A 20,326-nucleotide genomic window follows, 5' to 3' on the forward strand; every position below is an offset into this window, starting at 1 on the left:
TATCACATTAGGTACAATCCTCAGAACACTGACGGCAAATGTGACAAACGCTACCGTACCCTCCGGATGTGCAGCTCCTCAACAGCCTCAAGTAGATGGGTTTTAAATTCCAGCAACTGCAGTAAGATGGTGCCTCCACTTTCTGTTTGACAGCGAGCGTTAGACAGAGACAGCTCTTGCTCCATCGCAGGTCCTCCTACCTGCAAAAGAAAAAGGCATGCTTCTAATTTGGCTATTCAAATACTTAGTAAGTAGTTAGTTTGGTAATTCTACGGTACAACATTGGGTTGCATGCTGAGGCTGTAGGACAAAGACAGTGTCCGCCTGCATACAATAAGAAAACCTGTTTTCAATAAAGAGCAAGCTGTTCTGCTAGTATCCTGCACATTTCTGTAAAATACATGTTAGGAAACAGAAAATACATCCATATTTTGTTTCTGAGAACAAAACTGTGACAAATACCCAGTAATTATTTATATGAAAGGTTTTTAGTTTAAATCTAATCCTAAACTTAAATAAACAAACCAGCTGGTGAATGTTCTTTGCTTTGTCCTCTATTGTCAGTAGTAAGTTACAGCGGTGTGGGTGGGGAGTGTCCCGGAGTCAGCACTGAGATCCATCGAGTTGTTTCAGGGCAGGCCAAGGTCCCGCCGGGCCTCTGCTGCCTGTTAATCAAGGGGGAGGAAAAAAAAAGAGCATTTAGTTGAAAGCGGTTAATAGAATTGGCTGTTTAATAAGCAGTAACACTCTGCCTTTCCACTCACATGTTTATAATTACTTCCTCATCTGCAATTTTTACTGCTAAATGATTTTTATTAGAAATAATATGCGAGCACATTAAAGCCTCGTAATGTTCCTCAATCACTACAATCCAACCTAATGGCTTTGAAATGACCATTAGGGTTTTTTTCTTCCTTTGTATTACACCACGTCCATTGCGGCGAGACGATAACACCTTGATAAGCCATCGAGGTTCAAATGAACCAGCCCATTGACACTAATAGAGGTCAGAGCAATAACACTGAATGGACAAATTGCACTGTCAATGCTTTTTAAATTATCTCGGTTATTCAATTTGACCTGTGAATGGTCCTCTGCGACTGTCTGTGTCCCCTCAACATAAACAAGAAACTGAGTGAGAGACACACACACACACTGCATACACGCACTTATGGGAAAATATGACTATTTAAGTGGGAGGTATCCACTATCCACTGATCTCTTAATAGAACAGACCTTTTTTCTCCCATTTAACCTGTGCCGGTATCAATCACGTTGGAGAATTAAATGATCCCTGCTAGAATTGGCTACTATCATAAAATGACAGTGTGACCCCAGGCCGAGGCGGGAGGTGGGTGCGCAAACGTGCGTTAGTGTGTCAAAGTGATAGTGTGTGTCCGTCTTATGTGCACGCTCCAAATGTGTGTGTGTGACTGGGAGTTAAGGGAGTAGACCGCAATGTCTTTATTTTCTCCTGCTGTGCTTCAGTTGAGCAGGTATTAACCACCATCTCCAAGCCATGAAAAGACAAATTAAAAGAACTGCCATCCATTAAATGAGAGCATTTCTATCACGCAACGTGATGCCTGTATTACCTTTGGTTGAGTTATGTTAGTTACTGTTTCGTAAGGCACAGAGGAAAAGAAAGTTAAACCACAGCCCCGGGACTGTAATACAAGTTTTCACGTTACAGCAATACAATAACCAAACTACTGCAATTACTCGTTCAAAAGTGTAGTACAATAGGCCCTTTTCCACTGAAGACATTTTATCATATCCAACAGTCGGGAAAAATAAATTGAATGACAGATGAATTTCATTTTGCAACTTAGGTTTGGTGCTGGTATTGTGCATGCTGGCTCACAGTCATGGCTGAATGGGATACTTGCATCTTAATATAATTAGTAACACCTCTGCTTTTCCCACTAAGAAAAAAGACAATATGTCTGCTTTGAAAAAGGCGTATTAGCCTACACAGGTGGTGGCTGAATGCCTGTTGGTGTTTGAAAATGTATGATTAAAGACGACATAATACAGCACATTTCCTGACAATATTGAAACTAAAAGACAAACTATTAAGCCATTTATGAATGAAAACTTTTTCTTAAAAAAGGAAGTACTTGTTTTCTAAATTAAGTAAATTTTTTAAACTTTTTCTTTAAAAAAAAGAAAATTAACTGTAATATTCTTTCAACATTGTGTGAGTTATCCACTGTTTATTGTAATTCATAATGCACCTCTTGGACTCCTTTTTTAGTAAGACGGTGAAACTGTCTTAAGTTAAACACTAACTTTATGCTTCAAAGCCCCAATTAAGAGCTTTAGCTAATGCTAACACCTTAGCTAACAAGTCAGAATTAATTAGTTATACTCCAAATAAATTTGGTATAGTGTTAGGCTCTTCATTTTGACTTAAGTCATCTAAATGATGACTCAAATTAAAGAAAAGCAAACTACAATGCAATTTCCTCTTGGAATTACCGCCAGACTTAAACATTAGCCAAAACCAAAAGCTAACTTAATGCTGACAAGCTACGGTGAAATGTTAGCTAGCACGAGCCTCCAATTTGTTAACATTAACCATAAAATAGGGCAGTTTGTCCATTCAAGTTAAGTTAATAATATGGTTTTCAAATACATTGATGTACCTTGCAATAAGAATGTTGTTTTAAGATAATTGGTCAGGTAAAATGATGGTTTGTTTATATTGCTACATTACCTTTGTAAAGTTAGCCCAGCAAGCAAATAATCGGTAAGGCCGAAAATAATAGTTCCCTACACCGCACTCGTGCCTCCGGGCAAACAGGATAGCATCAGAAGAGCCTCACGTGCATCTGAGTAGCTGTTGGCAGAGAGGACACTGACAATTGTTCAAAAACATGAATGAATTGGTTAAAATACGTTCGTCAAAACACACAAAAGTGTATAATTGAACTGATTTAAATTACCATGCAAAAGTTCAGTTTTCACGAAGGCAGTGCTCTTCATTGTTTGGGGCATTCAATGTTTTCTCCCTTTGCTCGTACTTTGCAGCTCCAGCACAGTATGTTAAGGTCAGTGACACGAAAGAACAAGTGTGCTCACATGCCTAACATTTTAAGCCGATATATGTGCTGCTCTGAGCTCCTGGTGCCTAAACATATACAACAAACATTATTATATTGTTATTTATTCCATTATATATATTATGGGACAAGAGGAACGACACTCGCACAATCAAGTAAAGGCAGCATTGTCTCCATTACACACATGAAGACCAGCCGAAGAGAGACCAAGGCAGCACAGCGTTAAAGCAGTGAGCCCTTCGCGCCATCTAGCGGGTAAATGTTACGCATGTACCAAATGAGCGTCTGCTTCGACGTGCTGTGCTTCACTGGCTCCTTTCTCCTGTTTGTTTGCCCACCTAGAAGTGCTTACCCCACTTATTTTCCGGCAGACATGGCGACAATAAAAGAAAGAGCCGCGGCGTTAAACCTTGCCGAAAAGTTGTGTGTGCGTCCTCGAGGTGAGTTAATCAAACACGCATTTCAAAGAGGTGTCCGTCATGGAGGCCCGTTCATGTGCCTGGTTATTTTCCTTTTGTCCTGGCCAACTACGATAAGCTAAACGCACTAAAAAAAGCCCTAACGTTGTTGTGGTCAACCCTCACTGATTTTAGGTAGTTAGTTAGTCAGTTAATTAGTTAGGTGCTTCCCTACGCACCCTTCTATGTGTCCTTATTTTCAACACTGCACAGGTCATCTGTAAAAATATGTCTCCTTTGATCGTCTCTGCGTCCTTGTCTTAGCTCATGGATCGTCCAGTAGACCAGTCCAGTCCTCTTCCACGTGGAGTGACCTCATCTCCCACCTCAGGTCTTCTGTGACTGTGAAACGTCGTCGAGTTCATCTCAAGTCTCATGGCGACTGTTTCCTCGGCTCGGAGGCCGTTGATGTGGTGGCAGAGTACATCAGCTGTAACAAAGTCTTTGAGGGTGTGTGTGTGTGCGCGTGGGTGCTGGGCAGTGGATTTGACATATGGTAGTACATTTGGTAGCACATTTTATGTCAAATAATTGCGTGGATTTTCAATTCCATTTCACCCATGCCATCTTCTCATCACTCTGTTTTTTATTTGTATTATTATTATTATTCACAAACTAAAAGACATTCAACGAATTTCCCATTTCCACTTTTTTCTGCTTGGTAACAATTTAAGGTGCCAACGTGCTGCGCGACAAAGTGGCATGCGTGTGTCAGGCCCTGTTGGACTGCAATGTGTTTGAGGCGGTGGGCACCAGAGTGTTCGGCAAAGTCAAGAAGCAGGATGTGTTTCAGGACAGCAAGAGTGCTCTTTACAGGTCACACACACACTCTCACACGGGCTTAGTCCTAAAGCCACAGTCCAAAATGTCCATCCACAGTGGTGTCAATATGGTGTCCTTTTTTTCATTTCCTACACACACAGATTTGTAGGCGTGTGTTCTCCTTCGGTCGATGAGTTGGAAAGAGGCGTGCTTGTGCAGGGGATCCAGAGACTGTTCTGCAGTGCACCTTCAGATAGGTACTAAGTCCAAATCCTTCATAGCATACACTGAGCACACAGTCGTCAGATCTACATAAAAAAACAAACGTATATGACGCACTCCACTACTAACTACAGACTCCAAAATGACCACAGAGTTAGAAAACCTATTTCACACAGTGTCAGCAATGACGTAAAGAGTGAATATACTGTAGGTAACATTCTGCAGTGGTTCATGTGTCCTCGGTAGAATGCATACTTTCAAGTCTATATCTCTCCAGAAGATCATACAGCATTTTATATCATAATAGTCACGATAGTGCACACTTTCTGGAAAAGTCTATTGAAAATACATTTTAGAGTACTTTGTATGTTATTTATTTAGCATTGCACGTCAGACTCACAATGGAGAGTTTATAAATGAACTAAATTGATGCAGCAGAACTAGAGACATCGGCTGCGTTCCAAATCGCACACTTTTTCTTTTTACCTTTTGTACATCATGCAGCTGTCCTTACGAAGTACGTACTGTTGACCCTCTTGCTCGTATATCTGCTGCGCAAAGGACTGTGGGTCAGAAAAGCATGTTGGCTTGTCGCAACGTGAACGGATGTAGTAGCACATCCTGGTATTTCCATCATACCGCTTTTGAAATACTATGTTTTGGGACATGCTTCATCTTTTACTGGCATACTAAGTAGTATGAGTATTGGAACAGTTCCAGTCTTTTAACTGAGCTTTTGTGATTCTACGCACTCTTCTTCCTTGTCAAAACCTGGCATCCACGTTACCCACAATAGCATAATGTAACTCTAATGTAGCCTCAAGCAGAGATGAGGAGCGGCTGCAGAGGTCTGATAAGCTCACTTCTTTCTAACTCCACACCTTCATATGTTTTACTTATTTCATTTTCAAAGACGTGACATCACTCAAGGCAATTTATTCGACTTCACTCAAACCTTTTTTCACCTTTAACACACTTTGATGTGTGAAATCGAGTGTCCCTTTTTGAAGATAAAATTACAGGATAGGGATGTTTTGATTTTCAAGTGACTGGAATACCGGACGAATCAAAGTACTTCATCACATTGATGCAAAAACCCTGTGGGTCCAATGTTGCAATTAAACAGTTCTGTTAAGAAAGAACAAGATGCCCGAACTTGAGGCTTCAAATTCGTAATCCGCAAACTGACGGGTGGCGACTGCGTCGACTTCTTGTAGTTATAGTCTGTGACGAGCATCCTTAAAATGCCTCTCCGCATGTCACCTGCATGAGCTCTCAGCTGTCCACGTTTTTTGCATTCCAGGCAGGAGGAGCAGACGTTTCCCACCGGCTCACATGTTCAGATGTCCACCCCCGTCAGACTTGCTGAGACGTCTGCAAAAGCCAACCAGCTGGACACTCCTGCCGCTGCCAGTCCGTCACTCGAGCCTCCGGCGGACAGCCTGAGTCCCAGCAGAGTGCAGACGGACACCGTTTTACCTCAATCGTGTAAGACGCTACGCCGCCGCTGTTTTCATTACATTACATTACAGTCATTTAGCAGACGCTTTTATCCAAAGCGACTAACAATTCAATTTTCATCTGTTGAAGCTCACATCAGTTCTCTCCTAATGTTACACACTTACTCGTGGTCACAGGGCTTGGAGCCTCGCTCAGCATGCACTGGGGTCAAAGGTCATGAAAACACCCTGATTGGACACAAGTGCACCACAGAGATAGACGAAAAATAAATACAGTCATAGTAGGAAAAGCACAGGTGAATTTAATAACATTAATGATGGCTGCATTCCACTTTGGGAGATCCTGGTATTGTGCGTACTTCCCCTTTAGAAAATAACAATCTAAGATGATTGGCTTTGCAAACTATATCAGGTTTCTTTGATCGACTGTTTCCCTCTTCACCTCCATTAACAGCTTTTGATTAAGTGTTTCATAAATGCTTTGTATCTCAAAGAGTAACAGCAATTTCTGCCACATTTCATATTTTATTTTCCCCTCAGATAAATGATATCCAGCTGAAGACCGACCACATCACATTACTAGATATACTCTAGATCGACTCTTTTCCTCACTCACCTTTTAAAGGTCATACTGTAGTTTGATTTGAAATTTAGGATGGTTTTTATTTCTAAAAAAGTCTTTGGTGTTCCTGGAATATAGAAATATATAAATGTGTTTTTATTTCTTTATTATAATAATAAAAACATGATTATTATTATTGTCATTATTATTATTATTGTTTTTATTATGTCTTGCTCCACTCCCCAGTGGTAGACCAGGTGTGGCAGGAGCAGACTCTGCTCAGGCTGTTAAACCTGGTGGAGCTCCCCCTGCTGGAAGGGGTGCTTCAGTGCAGCCAGCCTCCATCCCCTCCTCCATCAAACCTCCTGGCTCACAGTAACCCGGACCTGATCTACAGCAGCAAACACCTGGACCGGCAGATCCTCAAAGTCTTCAGGGACTCTCAGTATGTTTTGGCTCCTCCCACTGCTTCCTCAGGTGGTTGCTATGAATGCAGGCTAGTGGTTTACCCATTTCCAGTCTTTGTGCTAAGCTAGGCTAACTGGCTTCATATTCAGGGTACAAACAGTATATATAGTGTATATAACCATATAGTGCCCTTTTAATGTAATGAAACCTGTCTTTGCTTATTGTCTCGTATTCCTCGTATCCGTCAGGGAGGACGAGTGGCTCAGTGCAGCTCTGGACTGTCTGGACTTCCTGCCTGATCAGCCAGTGGTGGAGCTGAGCAGGGAGCTGCCTCACTGTTTCCCACAAGATCAAGACAGCTGTGAACAAGTGCCAGCCGGTAGCAGTTCACAAAGCGGAGGCAAGTTTTCGGATAAGTATAAGTAATAGGGGTGGCGGGGGTGGGTGGGGTTGTGTTGTCCCACAAAGGCTAGTGCCGCTACCTGATTACATTTGGTGGCCTCACTGTTGACACGACCGCCACTGTCAAAAATATGCATTTCTGGCTTCAGTGCAGCCTCTGGGGTCCGTGTCCACCCCAGTCCACCACAGCGACGAGCGGCATCATCTCTCCCCGAGTGGGCTGGCCCAGTGCAAGCTGCTGCTGTACGGGACCCTGGTGAAACACTACAGCCACACAGACAGACCACCACTGCTGCCGCAGCAAATGAGCGCAGTCTACACGGCCATCACCAACCTGCTGGGTAAGAACTGGCTGTGCGTTCCAATCAGGCGGCAAGTTTCAGAAAAGTGCCGCCAATGCAGAAGTGCATTCTCTCTAATGGCCATCAGGGGGCGACTCCTCTGTTTGTAGAGAAGTCTATGAGAAAATGACCCAACTCCTTGAACACTTGATTTATTCACTCAGTAAACATTGTAAACATGAGTTTATGGTCTCAATCTCTCGTTTCAAATCTTCTTCAATACAGCATGATGTTCATTTAGGAGATGCTGGTCCATTTAGAGTCAAATAGACCATAAAGTGGAGTATGCTTTAGGGCGTGACTACCTTGTGATTGACAGGTCTCTACTGCTACGTGAGCTGTATACAGCGGCTCTACGTCCCTCCTCCACAGTCCAAAAATGGTCAAAACAGCAGTCTATAAACTGGGTGACATCACGCCGACTACATCCACTTCCTGTATACAGTCTGTGGTTCCAATACCCATACCACCATCCTATTTAGGGTGGCAGAATTTGTTTTTGTTAATGCAGTATGCAGTATGCCAAAAATACCAGGATGTTCTTCTACATATTCTGACCCACAATCCTTTGCGCAACAGATATTTGACCAGGGTCAAAGTTCAAGGTCCCATGTCAAAGTAGTGTGTCCCAATTGAATGCATACTGCATGCAGCAGTACGAACTTTGTAAAGCGTTGCAACGTGTACTGAGAGTAAAAAGAAAAACTATGCGATTTGTAACGCAGCTTAGGAAACCGAAGTTCCTCACAAGAAAGCTTGATTTTCTCACTTATTTAGATGCACGCTGTAAAAACAAACCAGGGATCGTGACCAAGCCTGTTTGTCGTTCCCACACGTCCTGGAAAAACAATTTTCCAATCATTGAAAACGCATTGGCAAATTAGAGGAGAGAAAGTCAAATTTCCTGTTTCCTGAAAATTATTTCAACATTCTCCTATTTTACTTTAGCTGCGAATGACCTTCGAGGCTAGCTATCAGAGCTTCCCTTTGCCGTCTGAAAGAGATAAGTTATGTTCAAGAATGTTTTGAATCGGCTGCTCTCGGTCATGTTGTGGACCCACAAAGAGGAACTTATTAGCGTATGTCATTCATACAGCTAGATCGTCACTGAAAATCTCCCAGAAAAGGATCTCTAGAAAAGAGTGGGAAGCCTGCTGTTTCTCCACACTCTTATAAATGTCAATAATCGCTATATCCCTCACATTTGCGCGTCTCCTGCCTTCCCCAGTGAACGCTAAACTGGCCGCGGCTCTCGAAGCGCTGCAGTTGTGCCTGAAGCTGCTGCCTCCTGGCTGCAGAGATGAGCTGCGCAGGCTGCTCACGTTCATGGCTCTGGCAGCCGAGCCGCAAGGGATAAAACTGGACAAGGAGGTGAGAGCTGGTGACAGTTTTTAGACAGAGAAGTAAAATGCAGGTACCACCTGCGTTTTCTTTTTTTTCTCTCTTTTGTCCCAGTAGTTTGACATGAACGATGTGCTGTTGAACGTGTAGATGGAGAACAGAGAGGCGGTGAAGAGGTCTTTCTCCAGGGCAGTCCTCCACAGCAGGGTTCTTTCAAAGGACAAGGAGGTCCTGATGGTGGTCTTCATGCTCAGCAACACAAAGGACATTTTTATGGTAAGGGAATGTCTGATTACATTCTCAGTGTCCTCTCCTCTGGCTTTTATATTTATTTATATATATATATAAAACGTAACTTTCTGCTAACATTCCCACAATGCAATGCATCACATTTAGATTTACTGCTCCCTGTAGCTCAAACTACAGAGTGTGTATTATACAGGGAGAGTAGTGAATGAGTGAACGAGGAAGTGATGTTGGTATGTCTTACTTCAGGTTAAATTTAGGCTAATAAAAGCACGACGACTCTAATTGCGAACCAGAGTTTAGCTATCAAAAGGTCAATCAAGGATTTGCTTTGCGGCTGCACATTAAAGTGTTTGAGTTTTGACGTTCAGTGGTTTTGTAACTCATTGTTGCATGAACAAATTGCTCAAATTGAGTTGCAAAATACAGTTTAGAAAACGCCGCCCCAAGACGTTCAGAGGGCTTCAGGGGAAAATAATAAGTGGGGATCTTGAATTGAAAATCCAATAATTTTTGTGAAGCGCAATTTCATCGGCGAACCGTTTTTCCTGCCATTGAATCATTCGCCACCCGGACTTTTTCTCTTTGCTTTAGATACCGGGGTCCCTGCACAAAGGAGTGAGCGACAATCTGGCCAGCCTGGCTCAGGGGAAGCAGCCCGATGTGACTGGTAAACGAGTGTTGCTCCAACGCAAACCACAGATTTTAAAAACACCGTTCTGCTTTCTCAGTCGAATAGATGTTTAGGAAATCTTACCATCTCACTGGGTTGTATCTGTTGCTGTACAGCTTCACTCCCAAAAACATACTTTTCACCATCAAGCTCTAATTCACTTTACGACCTGGAACAGTTGAGAGAGTAACTCAAATTTCTCATCTGGCTCCAGTCAACCATCTGGGATTTAACACATCACTGCGGCCATGTGTGTCCTCATCACATTACAAATGTGTATTGTATTATACCTCATACATTCCATGTTATTTCCACTGATATTTCTCATTTAATGCAATACCAGCCTGTGTCTAGTTACTTTTTCTGCAATCCCTGAAGCCCAGGAGCTCAGATTGCAATATTTCTCTTCTTCTGTTGTTGAATAATTGTTCTCCAGCTGTAAGATGCAGACTCTCACAGTTGCCTAAAGTTAAGAGCTGTGATCAATTTCTCACACATACTTTGAGAATCAGACGGTTTGATGTTAACTTTAAATTTGTCATGTTTATAGATTATCACATTACGTTAACATATTTTACATTTTTCGCATGATGGGCAAATTTTGTCAGCAGCCCCAAACTGATGACACATTTTTAAGAGAATATTGCCTGCAGCTGCTAACTAAGATGAATGGGCCACTTCCAAAATCCTGTTGCTGATATTTAGTAAACATTCCTTACTTGGAGCCCAGGTCCTTTCACTTTTATTTTTTTTTATAGACTGCTTTTATGTGACTTGCTGAACAGCAGCCACTGAGGTCACAAGGGACAAATGGTCAAATGTAATGTACCGGTAACACTAATACAAGTAGAAAATAATGTCAGCCAACTGGTCAGACCACACTACATGTTGCACCGTCTTGTTTAAAAGCTACACTAACCAATGTTTTTATATCACAGCAGATCAAGCAACATGTGTGTAATGTGGAAGGGGTCGCGTGATGAACCCACAGAGAATCAACGCGCGACTCTTCAGTTCTCCTCAGCGCATTGATTGGATTACGCCCCACAGCTTTATTGTTTTGGTTCACTCTCACTGCTCGTATTAATCTCAAATAAATTCAGATGAAACTGCCCAACACCAATCTAAAAAAAAGCTATCAACTATAGCTGCTTTACAGAGTATTTAGCAGCCACATATTCTCCTTGGGAGTTGGTGGAGACCAACATTGCGCTAAAAAGGAAAAGTGTATATTCACAATACATATGTCATGTGGCCAGAAACTCAACTTAAATGCTAATGAAAATGAAGCAATCATTTCAGCTGGATTTCCCTTGACAGCGTTGTGTTTGTGCTCATAACTGAATCTAATGTTCATGATTGCAGCAAACAAGTTAACATTTACTCTTAAGTCCCCCTCCCTGTTTACACCATGCTCTTTTTGTTTCTACTCTGTGCTTCAGGCTTTACGTTCTGTCAGCCGGTCTCCTGCGGGACTGACACTGACTCTACAAAGAAGAACACCAACCAGGAGCTGTGTGCTCTGCTGGGTACCATCCACCAGGACACCAAGATCTCTGCTAAGGAGAGAAAGCGCCTACTCAGACAGTTTTATCAAGCCCACCCAGAGATATTTAACCAGTACTTTGGTGAATCTGCTGCTGGTGTGCTGTAGTTTTGTGAAGACACAGACACATAGTCTCTCTCGCTCTCGCTCTCTCTGTGTCTTCCACTGTAAGATTCACAAGCAGCTAGTGTTAAATGATGACTTATTAGTGACTAACAATACCTCCAGCATGCGATTGCACCTGTATGTGTGTATTCAGTTTACTGTCGATCAAAGTAAATAAACGGTTGATGTACTTTTGGTCGTCTTTCTCTTTCACTGATGCGAGAGTTAATGCGAAACAAATAAATGGAAGAGAAGAGGGGAAGCCCATCACTGGGGGGAACAATGGCAGTCCCAAAAACTAAAAAGGTATTTAAGTGTTCCATTTTTCTTCAGTCTGGTGTAGTGCATCATGTGTCCTGAGCTACATGACCCCAGTATTTGTGTATAAACGAATTAATTTGTATGGGAAATTTTGAAAAATATGGATTGATGGACTTACAGTGATGCACTCAACTGAATTTAAAAGCTATTAACCCAGCTCACTCCAATCACGACCACCATTTAATTTGGTGAATTGAATCCAACCTTTAATTATTTTTAGAGAAACTCATAGATCACAAAGGCAGACATGTAAACGTGCGTCATTTGCAATCCGCACAAACACACAAAGTATTTCGAAATGCATTGCGTGACACATTTCCATACTGCTGTCAAGTTTTGTTAAATTGTTTTGTCTGCCTTCCTTGCCAGTCGAAATAATGACTCTTTGAGGGTGTGCGTGCGCGAGAGAGTGAGCTCGGCTCCTACGTCACGTTTAGCCCCACCCATTACAGGAAGGAGGTCGGCTCGGTTTAGCGGCGTCCCATCGAAGGAAAGGCTGCTGCGACATCTCTGAGCTCGAGCCGTCTGGGACGAAACGAACGCCTCCCTCCTGCTGAAGGTTGTCTGGTAGTGGTGGAGTTGTGACTACATCGGTGACTGCGATCATTTCGCTATGGCCGCGCTGTGAAGGAGTAACGTTAGATGTTGTCATTCAGGCTTTGTTGACAAAGAGAGCGCGAGACCAAAGCTACCGGTAGATACATTGAGCGTCGCAGCTAACCCGTCTCTTTCCTCGGGGCTTCTGACCGCTTAAGGTTAGTAACGTTGACTTCAATGACAGCCACGGTGCCATGAGGCTTTGTTTGTCGTGTTCACCACATCTCAGTCAGCCTGCCCAGCATCGCACTGCGCCCACTGGCTCCTTTCCCCCTCCCCCCTACCAGCCTAGGTGATGTCATCTAATAGATCACAACAATCTCTCCTCATCTCCTTCTGTGTGGACTGGAACAACAACAAAAGCCCATCACATTACATATGCTGTTCATTGATGTAGCAATACTGCATGTCTAGCTAGAAGGAGAAAAACAAATCAATAAAACTGTTACAGTAACTTACATCTAAGATGTAGCATGTACTGCAATCATTTTACTGCATTTGCTGATTGCAACTTCAAACATACATCTGTTATCATGCAGACTCGAGCATGCCGAAGGACGCGGACCACCTTGAGGGCGGAGGAGACAAAGAGTCGAAGGAGGAGGAGAGGAGGCAGGATGCTCCCGAGGCGATGGTGAGCAAGAGTATCCGGGCAAGTAGTTCGAGCCCCCGCAGGGAGAACACTCCTCAAGGTGAGAAATGGACTGATTAAAGACCGGGACCATGTGTGCCTTAATCCTGCAGCCCTCTGAGGCAAATCTGTGATTTTGGGCTGTAAAATAAAATGAATTGAATAAATCAGTTTTTCATTTGAGTAGGGGCAGAAACCCTCCAAGAGAAAATAAAGATATTTCTCAAAGCAAGCAGCATGCTGCATAACCAGAATAGACAGCTGTGGTCCAGGACATCCAAGCTACTGTTGCAAGTGGACTCTGCGTATTGAGACCTGGACGTGTGGTGCAAAACTTTCACACACTGTAACCGCCCAGCTCAGTCCCTCAGTCTCTCCTCAGCACTTTGTTAGCACACACACGTGGACTCAGAAGCAGTGGCGTGAGATAGTTCCGATGGGCCCCGGTGCACGCCGTCCTGACGGGCTCCGAGCTACATAGTGCCGCTTTTACGTTTGAAAAGGAATGACTGCTCGCTCGGCCTGCAGATGTGCTCAGCTTGCGAGTCTTGCCCGATTTTTGCAAACTAGCCACCGTGTATCATGTCGTCTCGTCAGTGTGATCGAATAGACTCTATTATGTGTTGATGTAGTCCAATGTCAAGTCTCTATTCAATAGAGACTTGACATTGGACTACATCAACACACACATTACCCAGCAGTCATCCTTGTTTATCTGTATATGACAGAGTTACCAAAGAAAATCAGAAACAAATTTTATTGAATCGATTTAAGTTAATTTCGTTTCTGTAGTTTATGTAGAATTAGCATGTTTATAATAGTTTTATGAAAAGACGCACACGGGCATAGTAGTAAAATACACACACCGTAATCTGTCTGAAAGAAGACATGTCATTGAAGCCAACTCTTCTCTGTTGAAAATAGCTACAACAGTTGCTAAATCCAGCAAGAAAGTCAGGAACAACAGCCTGTCCCTTCAAAGCCACTCCCCTTAAATCATCATGTCAGAGCATTTAATTCATTGTTGCTGTTGTGATGTAATGATAATTTCAGCAAAAATATCAAATGTTTAACAAGCAGATTAACAACCCTGACTTTAACGCATCTTGTAGCTGGTGTGTGTGTGTGTGTGTGTGTGTGTGTGTGTGTGTGTGTGTGTGTGTGTGTGTGTGTGTGTGTGTGTGTGTGTGTGTGTGTGTGTGTGTGTGTGTGTGTGTGTGTGTGTGTGTGTGTGTGCGCCTGCTTTCACTGCGGCCCCACTCAATTAAAATAACTTCAGCTGCAGTGTGTTGGCAGTGGAATTGTTTGTTTTTTCACCATAATAAGAAAGGAAGGAGTAAAGCACCCTCTGACGTGTGATTTTGTCGGAATAAATCACATAAAGATGGATTTCCCTCACAGCCAGCCCCCCCAGGTTTGTCTCCGTGGAGGAGCTGATGAAGACGGCTAAAGGAGTCACCAACATGGCTTTGGCCCATGAAATAATGGTCAACCAGGATTTTAAAGTCAAACCTACGGAGCTTCCTGAGGGGAGGTGAGAGTTCAATCACACACAGCCTCGAGTCCTCGTCTTTGACCGAGTTCTTTCTCGCTGTAGAGGTAACAGTCCTTCCTGTGCACCCTGAACAGCTTGGAGCGCCAAGTGAAGGAGATCATGCACAAAGCATTCTGGGATTGCTTGGAAGTTCAGCTGAAGGAGGAGCCGCAGACGTACGGACACTGCATCAAACTGCTGGCTGAGATCAGAGAGGTGAGGTTCAAATGTGAAGTCTTATTTTTAGCTGCCAGCCTCCTCCCCGCAGATATGATCCCCGCGGTTATGTATTTTGAGAAAGGTCGCGGCTGCACGGCTTCGCCGTACCAAACTGCACTATGTATCTGTCTTCCCTCTCCCGCCTTCAGTCATCAGCTGTCTTCCTGCCCTCCTCCAGACTCTGCTGTCCTTCCTGCTGCCGGGCCACGGCCGCCTGCGCTCCCGTATCGAGGAGGTCCTGGATGTGGCTCTGATCCAGCAGCAGGCCGAGAACGGCGCGCTCGACATCGGCAAACTGTCCCAGTTCATCGTCGAGATGATGGGCTCGCTGTGCGCCCCCTGCCGAGACGAGGACATCAGCAAGCTGAAGGACGTCACCAACATCGTGCCCCTGCTCAAGTGAGCCGGGGAACTATTATGAGTTCGGCATGTGGCGGGGCCTCTGTTTATTTTTGGCTTGTGTAATTTAATTCCCAGTCCATTACGGCGCAGAAGTCAGCGTGTTCTGGAGTGACGTAATAGTGGAGGAGCTGACGTAATGAGAGCGAATGACAAGTTCACTTTCAAGCCAAGTCGGACCTGGAATTTCAAACCTCCACAGTACATTTAAATCTAAATCCCTGATTCTGTCTGTGCCGTCCCGCCTTCCTAGGGCCATATTCTCCGTGCTGGACCTGATGAAGGTGGACATGGCTAACTTCGCCCTGACCAGCATCCGGCCTCACCTGATGCAGCAGTCGGTCGAGTACGAGAGGAGCAAGTTCCAGGGGTTTCTGGACAAACACCCCAGTAAGGAATCTCTCTTCCATGAAATAAGTCGTATGAATTATCCATGCAAAAAAAATAAATGACGTAATGGACCGCCACATATAGGTAGATCCAAACCTACACGCAGACATTTGACAGCTGAAACGCTTTGTAGATAATTATGGCCCACCCTGAAACTAAATGTGAAAGATTTAAATTCAGTGACTTTGATCACTTCCTCACAATCACACATTCCTGCTTGTTTTATGTATGGAAGTACAGTACAATCTTATTTATCGATATCTCTTAGCAAAATTAGCTGAAATATTGAAGTAATTGACGACCGACGTAATAAACGATGGGATGTCCCACTCGAAGAAGTTGCTATTAGCCAACGGATGGATATGGCGTCTCTTTGTTTTGGCATCCCGAGTGTTTGGGAAAACCAGGATGTTAACAACAGAACGATCCGTTCTTCAGATGCCTTAGACTACACTGAGAAGTGGCTTGAGGACACGGTGAGATGCCTGAGAGAGGACGCTTCCTGTGCTGCGTCGTCTGACCCTCCCTCCCTCCTCCCCGTCAACGTCCATAATCGCGCCTATATCCGCCTGCTGAGGTGGGACCACTCCTCCGACCCCTTCCCTGAGGTAAACATGAAGCCAGTCACCGGGTTCTAGCTGCTAGTTGTATGTCTTTCTTTTATGCTTTCTGGCCCTTTTTGTGTTTCTGCCACCATGAAGCCTCTTCTCTTCTCACCTCCTGCTTTCTGTAGACGGTGTTGATGGATCAGGTCCGGTTCCAGGAGATGCATTGGGAGGAAGAACAGCTGGTCGTGCTCTCCTCCGTGCTGCTCATCGTCTACACCACCACAGGGGAGGCCATCTCAGGCCTGCCTGGGCTGATGGAGACGCTTAAGAACATTGTCAACGTCATGCTTGCGGACATGCACACGCCGTGAGTAGCGGTCACGCATTCACTGTCACACAAACATTTAGTAGAGCTACACTGGACTAATCATTTCATTATTCAGGTAATATTTGCCCTGTTAAAACAATATTCTGTAAATCAAAAGAGCTGATTCGGAACACTTTTGAATGAAGTTTCATGAATAGTTTTTCAGTTCACTAATTATTTAAGATTATCTTCATGATTCTTGTACTTATTACACATTTTCCATATAAACTAGCTGATAATATCAATGTCTTGTTTCCAACCTCTTCTTCTCCGCCAAGTGACCTTCCACAACAAAATGGACAAATTCAGCTTTAATGTGTGTTGCGCAAGAATATTGTACTTTAATGCTTCCTTGTTGCCTGTCGCTAGGTCTTTCAGTGTAAAGGAGGCCTTAGCAACCATCGGGGAGAAACTGTGTGTTGAGCTGAGTCAGTGTCTGACCAAACATGGCTACGCTCCCTTCTCGGCCGACCGAAAGAGCACTCTGAGGGGACAGATCTCAGCTGTCGTCCAGCAGGACAACACAGTCCGCAAGCTGATGGGTAAGAAGAACAGTGATGACGACTGTCAGTGCGTCTGAGGGCTTCTTGGGGGTCGACTGTGCGTTTTGTGTACACATTTATATGGCAGCGACTCCTCTTTTTTCCTCTCCTCACAGAGTCTCGGGTTCAGAACTACCTACTGGCCTCCCTGGAGTCCAGTCAACATAAGACCCCTCCCCCCCTCCCAGGAGGTCTGGCCCCAGTCGGCAGGGAGGTGAAGGAGCTCGCCGTTCGCTTCAGTCGCCTCATCAACTTCAACAAGCTGGTCTTCTCCCCGTTCTACCAAAAGATTCTCCAGAACCTACTGACAACCGGGGAGAGTCCCAGCGCAGGGACGTAAGCACTGAAATGGGAAGCAGTTACCCCCCACCCCCCCCCACCCCACACCACACACACACACACACACACTGGTAAGGGTTTAGATTTAGAGAAACAATTTGAGGACGCTGATCTGTCCCCAGCGCTTGTACCTGAAACCAACATAAACGAAAAAACGGCTAGTGACCATTTCAGTTGCATCAACTCACACTGTTGCTTGTATGATCAAATCTCAGGCCTCATAACCATCCGGCCATGATGTGTTGAGTATTACTAGCACGGCCGGGTATCATTCCTTTGACATGCGAGCGAATACAATACCTGTGTTTTAGAACGAATACTAAAACAATACTAAGTGTTATGGTCACCTTACTTTGCAGCGTATAAACACATTTCTTTCGACAAAGAAACAAAACTATTGCTGCGTAAAATATAAGATGACCAAAACTAGGCTTTTAAATCTTAAAGATCTAAGGAAGAGGGTCAGGGCCTTTTATTTGTCAAGCGTCTCAGTCCTCACTGGCCAACTGTTCTCAGAGTGACGTGTTTAGTGCTGCTACGTTTTGTCAATCTCTCTTACCTCGACGCAGGGCCCTATCTCTTTTAAAGGAGACTTTCTATTGCCTCTCAGCGGCCCTCAACATGGCAACGCCTGAGCCGGAGGCTTGCCTCTAACAGTGCAAACCATGGCAACAGTGCTAACGGTGTTAACCTAAAGGGGGAACCGGAGGTTAACGGCTAACGGCGGCCATTAACTAGCCAGTAGGGCAGGCTGACATGCACCAACAAAAAATAAATAATGCGACGGGGCCGACTACGTTAACAAAACACAGAGAAGCTCGGATTACAACAGACGCAGAGGGATCTGCTTCGATATACATTATTCCACTTTGTCTTTGAATAGCTGTTTGTTGCTGTATTCATGCTCTGAATATCATACACGGCTTCTTTAAAAGGCGCTCTAGAGGTGTCTCAACCTGTCAGGGGTTGCAAGGAGAGGGCGTTCAGGCAGAGGCATGCGGGCACATTCCATGAGAGGAGAGAAGCCTGAGGAACGCTTGATGACAAGAAGCTTATTAAGGGAATCGTTACACATACTGGGAGAGATGGGAGTCATTTCCTGGTTTGAGAGCATTGATAAAGTGCTCGTGCTCCGAACACAGTGGCGCAAAAATCTGCATCAGTCATAGAATGTTTGGCCGGGACTGACTCATACACTCAGACAATTTAATAAATGCAAACCCTGGCCAAGTGTTCAGTAACAGCTTTCAGGACCAGGCAGTTTTCATACTCTGTGCTACTGACCCGGTTTAATCGATCGAGCACACAAGTGAGAATGAACAAGACAACAGATGACAAGATGAGTGTCTTTGACACTGAAATACAGCGGATACAAAGGTTACATCTTGTGCTTGAAATCAAATAATTCATTTTCGGTTTATCAGATTGTGTAAGCCTTTTCAATGCAGCGTATTAAAAAAATGAAAACGTACCTTTAACACTCAATCTATGTCAAAATGTAAAAGTCTGTCTGAGGGTCCGAATCTCCGTAGTGCTGCAGGGGGCTAGATCATCTAAATACGACCAAATCCATCTAGGAATGAACAGATTCCTCTTGTAACAAGAATCTATGAATAACTTCCATATTTCTTAACTTAGGCCACACGGGTATCATAAAAATAAAAGGTATGTAGACTTTTTGCATCCATGGTATGTGTGTTTTACAGTTTATTAGAAAAATGGAAAGTGAGCAGTAAGAGCTGATCGAGGGAAACCAGACTGGTGTTACTGTTGCGCTCTTTAATCCTTACATAGTTTTACAATTAAGTTATCTTGTTCTTAGTATTTCTGATGGTTAATAATACTTTCTTTTGACAAACACGTTGGGCCTCATTCACTGTGTGTGTAAAATAGGAAGACAGACATTCGGAGCTTCATTTGAAAACCTCAAAAGAAGCTTTGAAACATATTTTAATTATGACAACCGATGTGGATCAAAGGGCATCAATTTCATTAAGTTATTTAATACTTTTGTCCAATGCAATACATAGTTTAACATCCTTTTTCTTAATGAATGTGGTTATTTTTAATGTAGGCAGTTATACATTTGTTCACAGATTAAAAACAATGTACAATAATGAACCCCAGAATTGTGTGTAAACCATTTGTACGGTTTGAGCAGTTCTGAGAATGGGGCCCGTTGCTTTGCATAATATTTTACACACTCAACCGACCACACCATACAATTGTAACGTTTCTTCACTCTACCAAGCAGAATTGCATTGCCTATTCCCCAAATGAATAACATGTCAATTGCCTGGCCACAGTAATTACACTATTTGTCTTTTAATGTCAATCCAACATGCCAATAAAGCATTGTTTGTCCCACATGGCTGAGTCATTTCTTTAATCCCTCTACAGGTTGTTGGTTTACGTTATGTTCTCGGGTCCAAAACATTTGAATTTTGTGTGAGGACCAATCATCTTCACCAAACCACATGCATGTAGTTTACATACAAGACCTAGGTGGAGCCAGAACTCCAATTCATCCGATATAACAGTTGTATCATTAATTACTTGATTCCTGTACACTCTGGTATTTTTCTAGCAGAATATACAATACTTGCATAAATAGCAGTCCTTTAACACGCAAAAAGTGATTTGTTAATTTCTCTCCACACAATTTTCAAATGACTCTCGAGTTGACAGACCATTAACTGTAAAGTGTTTGAGCACATGTGTGCAACAAGGAGCATATTACAATTTCAACAATATAAGTGCGACAACACGAGGAGACAGGATGAATAAAACAGAATGGCAGTGACTCCTGGGTGCTAGACCTTTATTTTGAAAGAGCGAGAGTATCACA

At 43.6% G+C, this 20,326-nt stretch overlaps 2 protein-coding genes across 3 annotated transcripts; both read left to right on the top strand.

Annotated features, from left to right (window-relative positions):
• Positions 1-3,438: 3,438 nt before the first annotated feature.
• Positions 3,439-11,594, top strand: LOC306794262 (DEP domain-containing protein 7-like; the record flags this gene model as incomplete). Its single annotated transcript, XM_079292302.1, has 12 exons — positions 3,439-3,505; positions 3,788-3,973; positions 4,198-4,339; positions 4,447-4,542; positions 5,811-5,995; positions 6,776-6,974; positions 7,186-7,359; positions 7,529-7,680; positions 8,909-9,051; positions 9,172-9,297; positions 9,862-9,937; positions 11,383-11,594. 12 exons carry the CDS (start codon positions 3,439-3,441, stop codon positions 11,592-11,594), a joined length of 1,758 nt encoding a protein of 585 aa, XP_079148428.1.
• An 809-nt stretch (positions 11,595-12,403) lies between these two features.
• tcp11l1 (t-complex 11, testis-specific-like 1) lies at positions 12,404-19,847 on the top strand. 2 transcript variants are annotated; one of them, XR_013772350.1, is made up of 11 exons: positions 12,404-12,667; positions 13,049-13,201; positions 14,542-14,674; positions 14,770-14,890; positions 15,072-15,292; positions 15,546-15,682; positions 16,121-16,290; positions 16,416-16,597; positions 16,967-17,139; positions 17,256-17,719; positions 18,221-19,847. XR_013772350.1 is itself a non-coding variant. In XM_079278061.1 (10 exons), exons 2-10 carry the CDS (start codon positions 13,057-13,059, stop codon positions 17,477-17,479), a joined length of 1,506 nt encoding a protein of 501 aa, XP_079134187.1. In that variant the 5' UTR covers positions 12,404-12,667; positions 13,049-13,056; the 3' UTR covers positions 17,480-19,847. The 2 variants fall into 2 exon arrangements, 1 of the variants encoding a protein (XP_079134187.1); XM_079278061.1 differs by having other exon boundaries at positions 17,256-19,847.
• The last annotated feature ends 479 nt before the right edge of the window (positions 19,848-20,326 follow it).

Source organism: Melanostigma gelatinosum (genome assembly GCF_949748355.1).
Source record: "Melanostigma gelatinosum genome assembly, chromosome: 1".
Classification (NCBI taxonomy): domain Eukaryota; kingdom Metazoa; phylum Chordata; class Actinopteri; order Perciformes; family Zoarcidae; genus Melanostigma; species Melanostigma gelatinosum.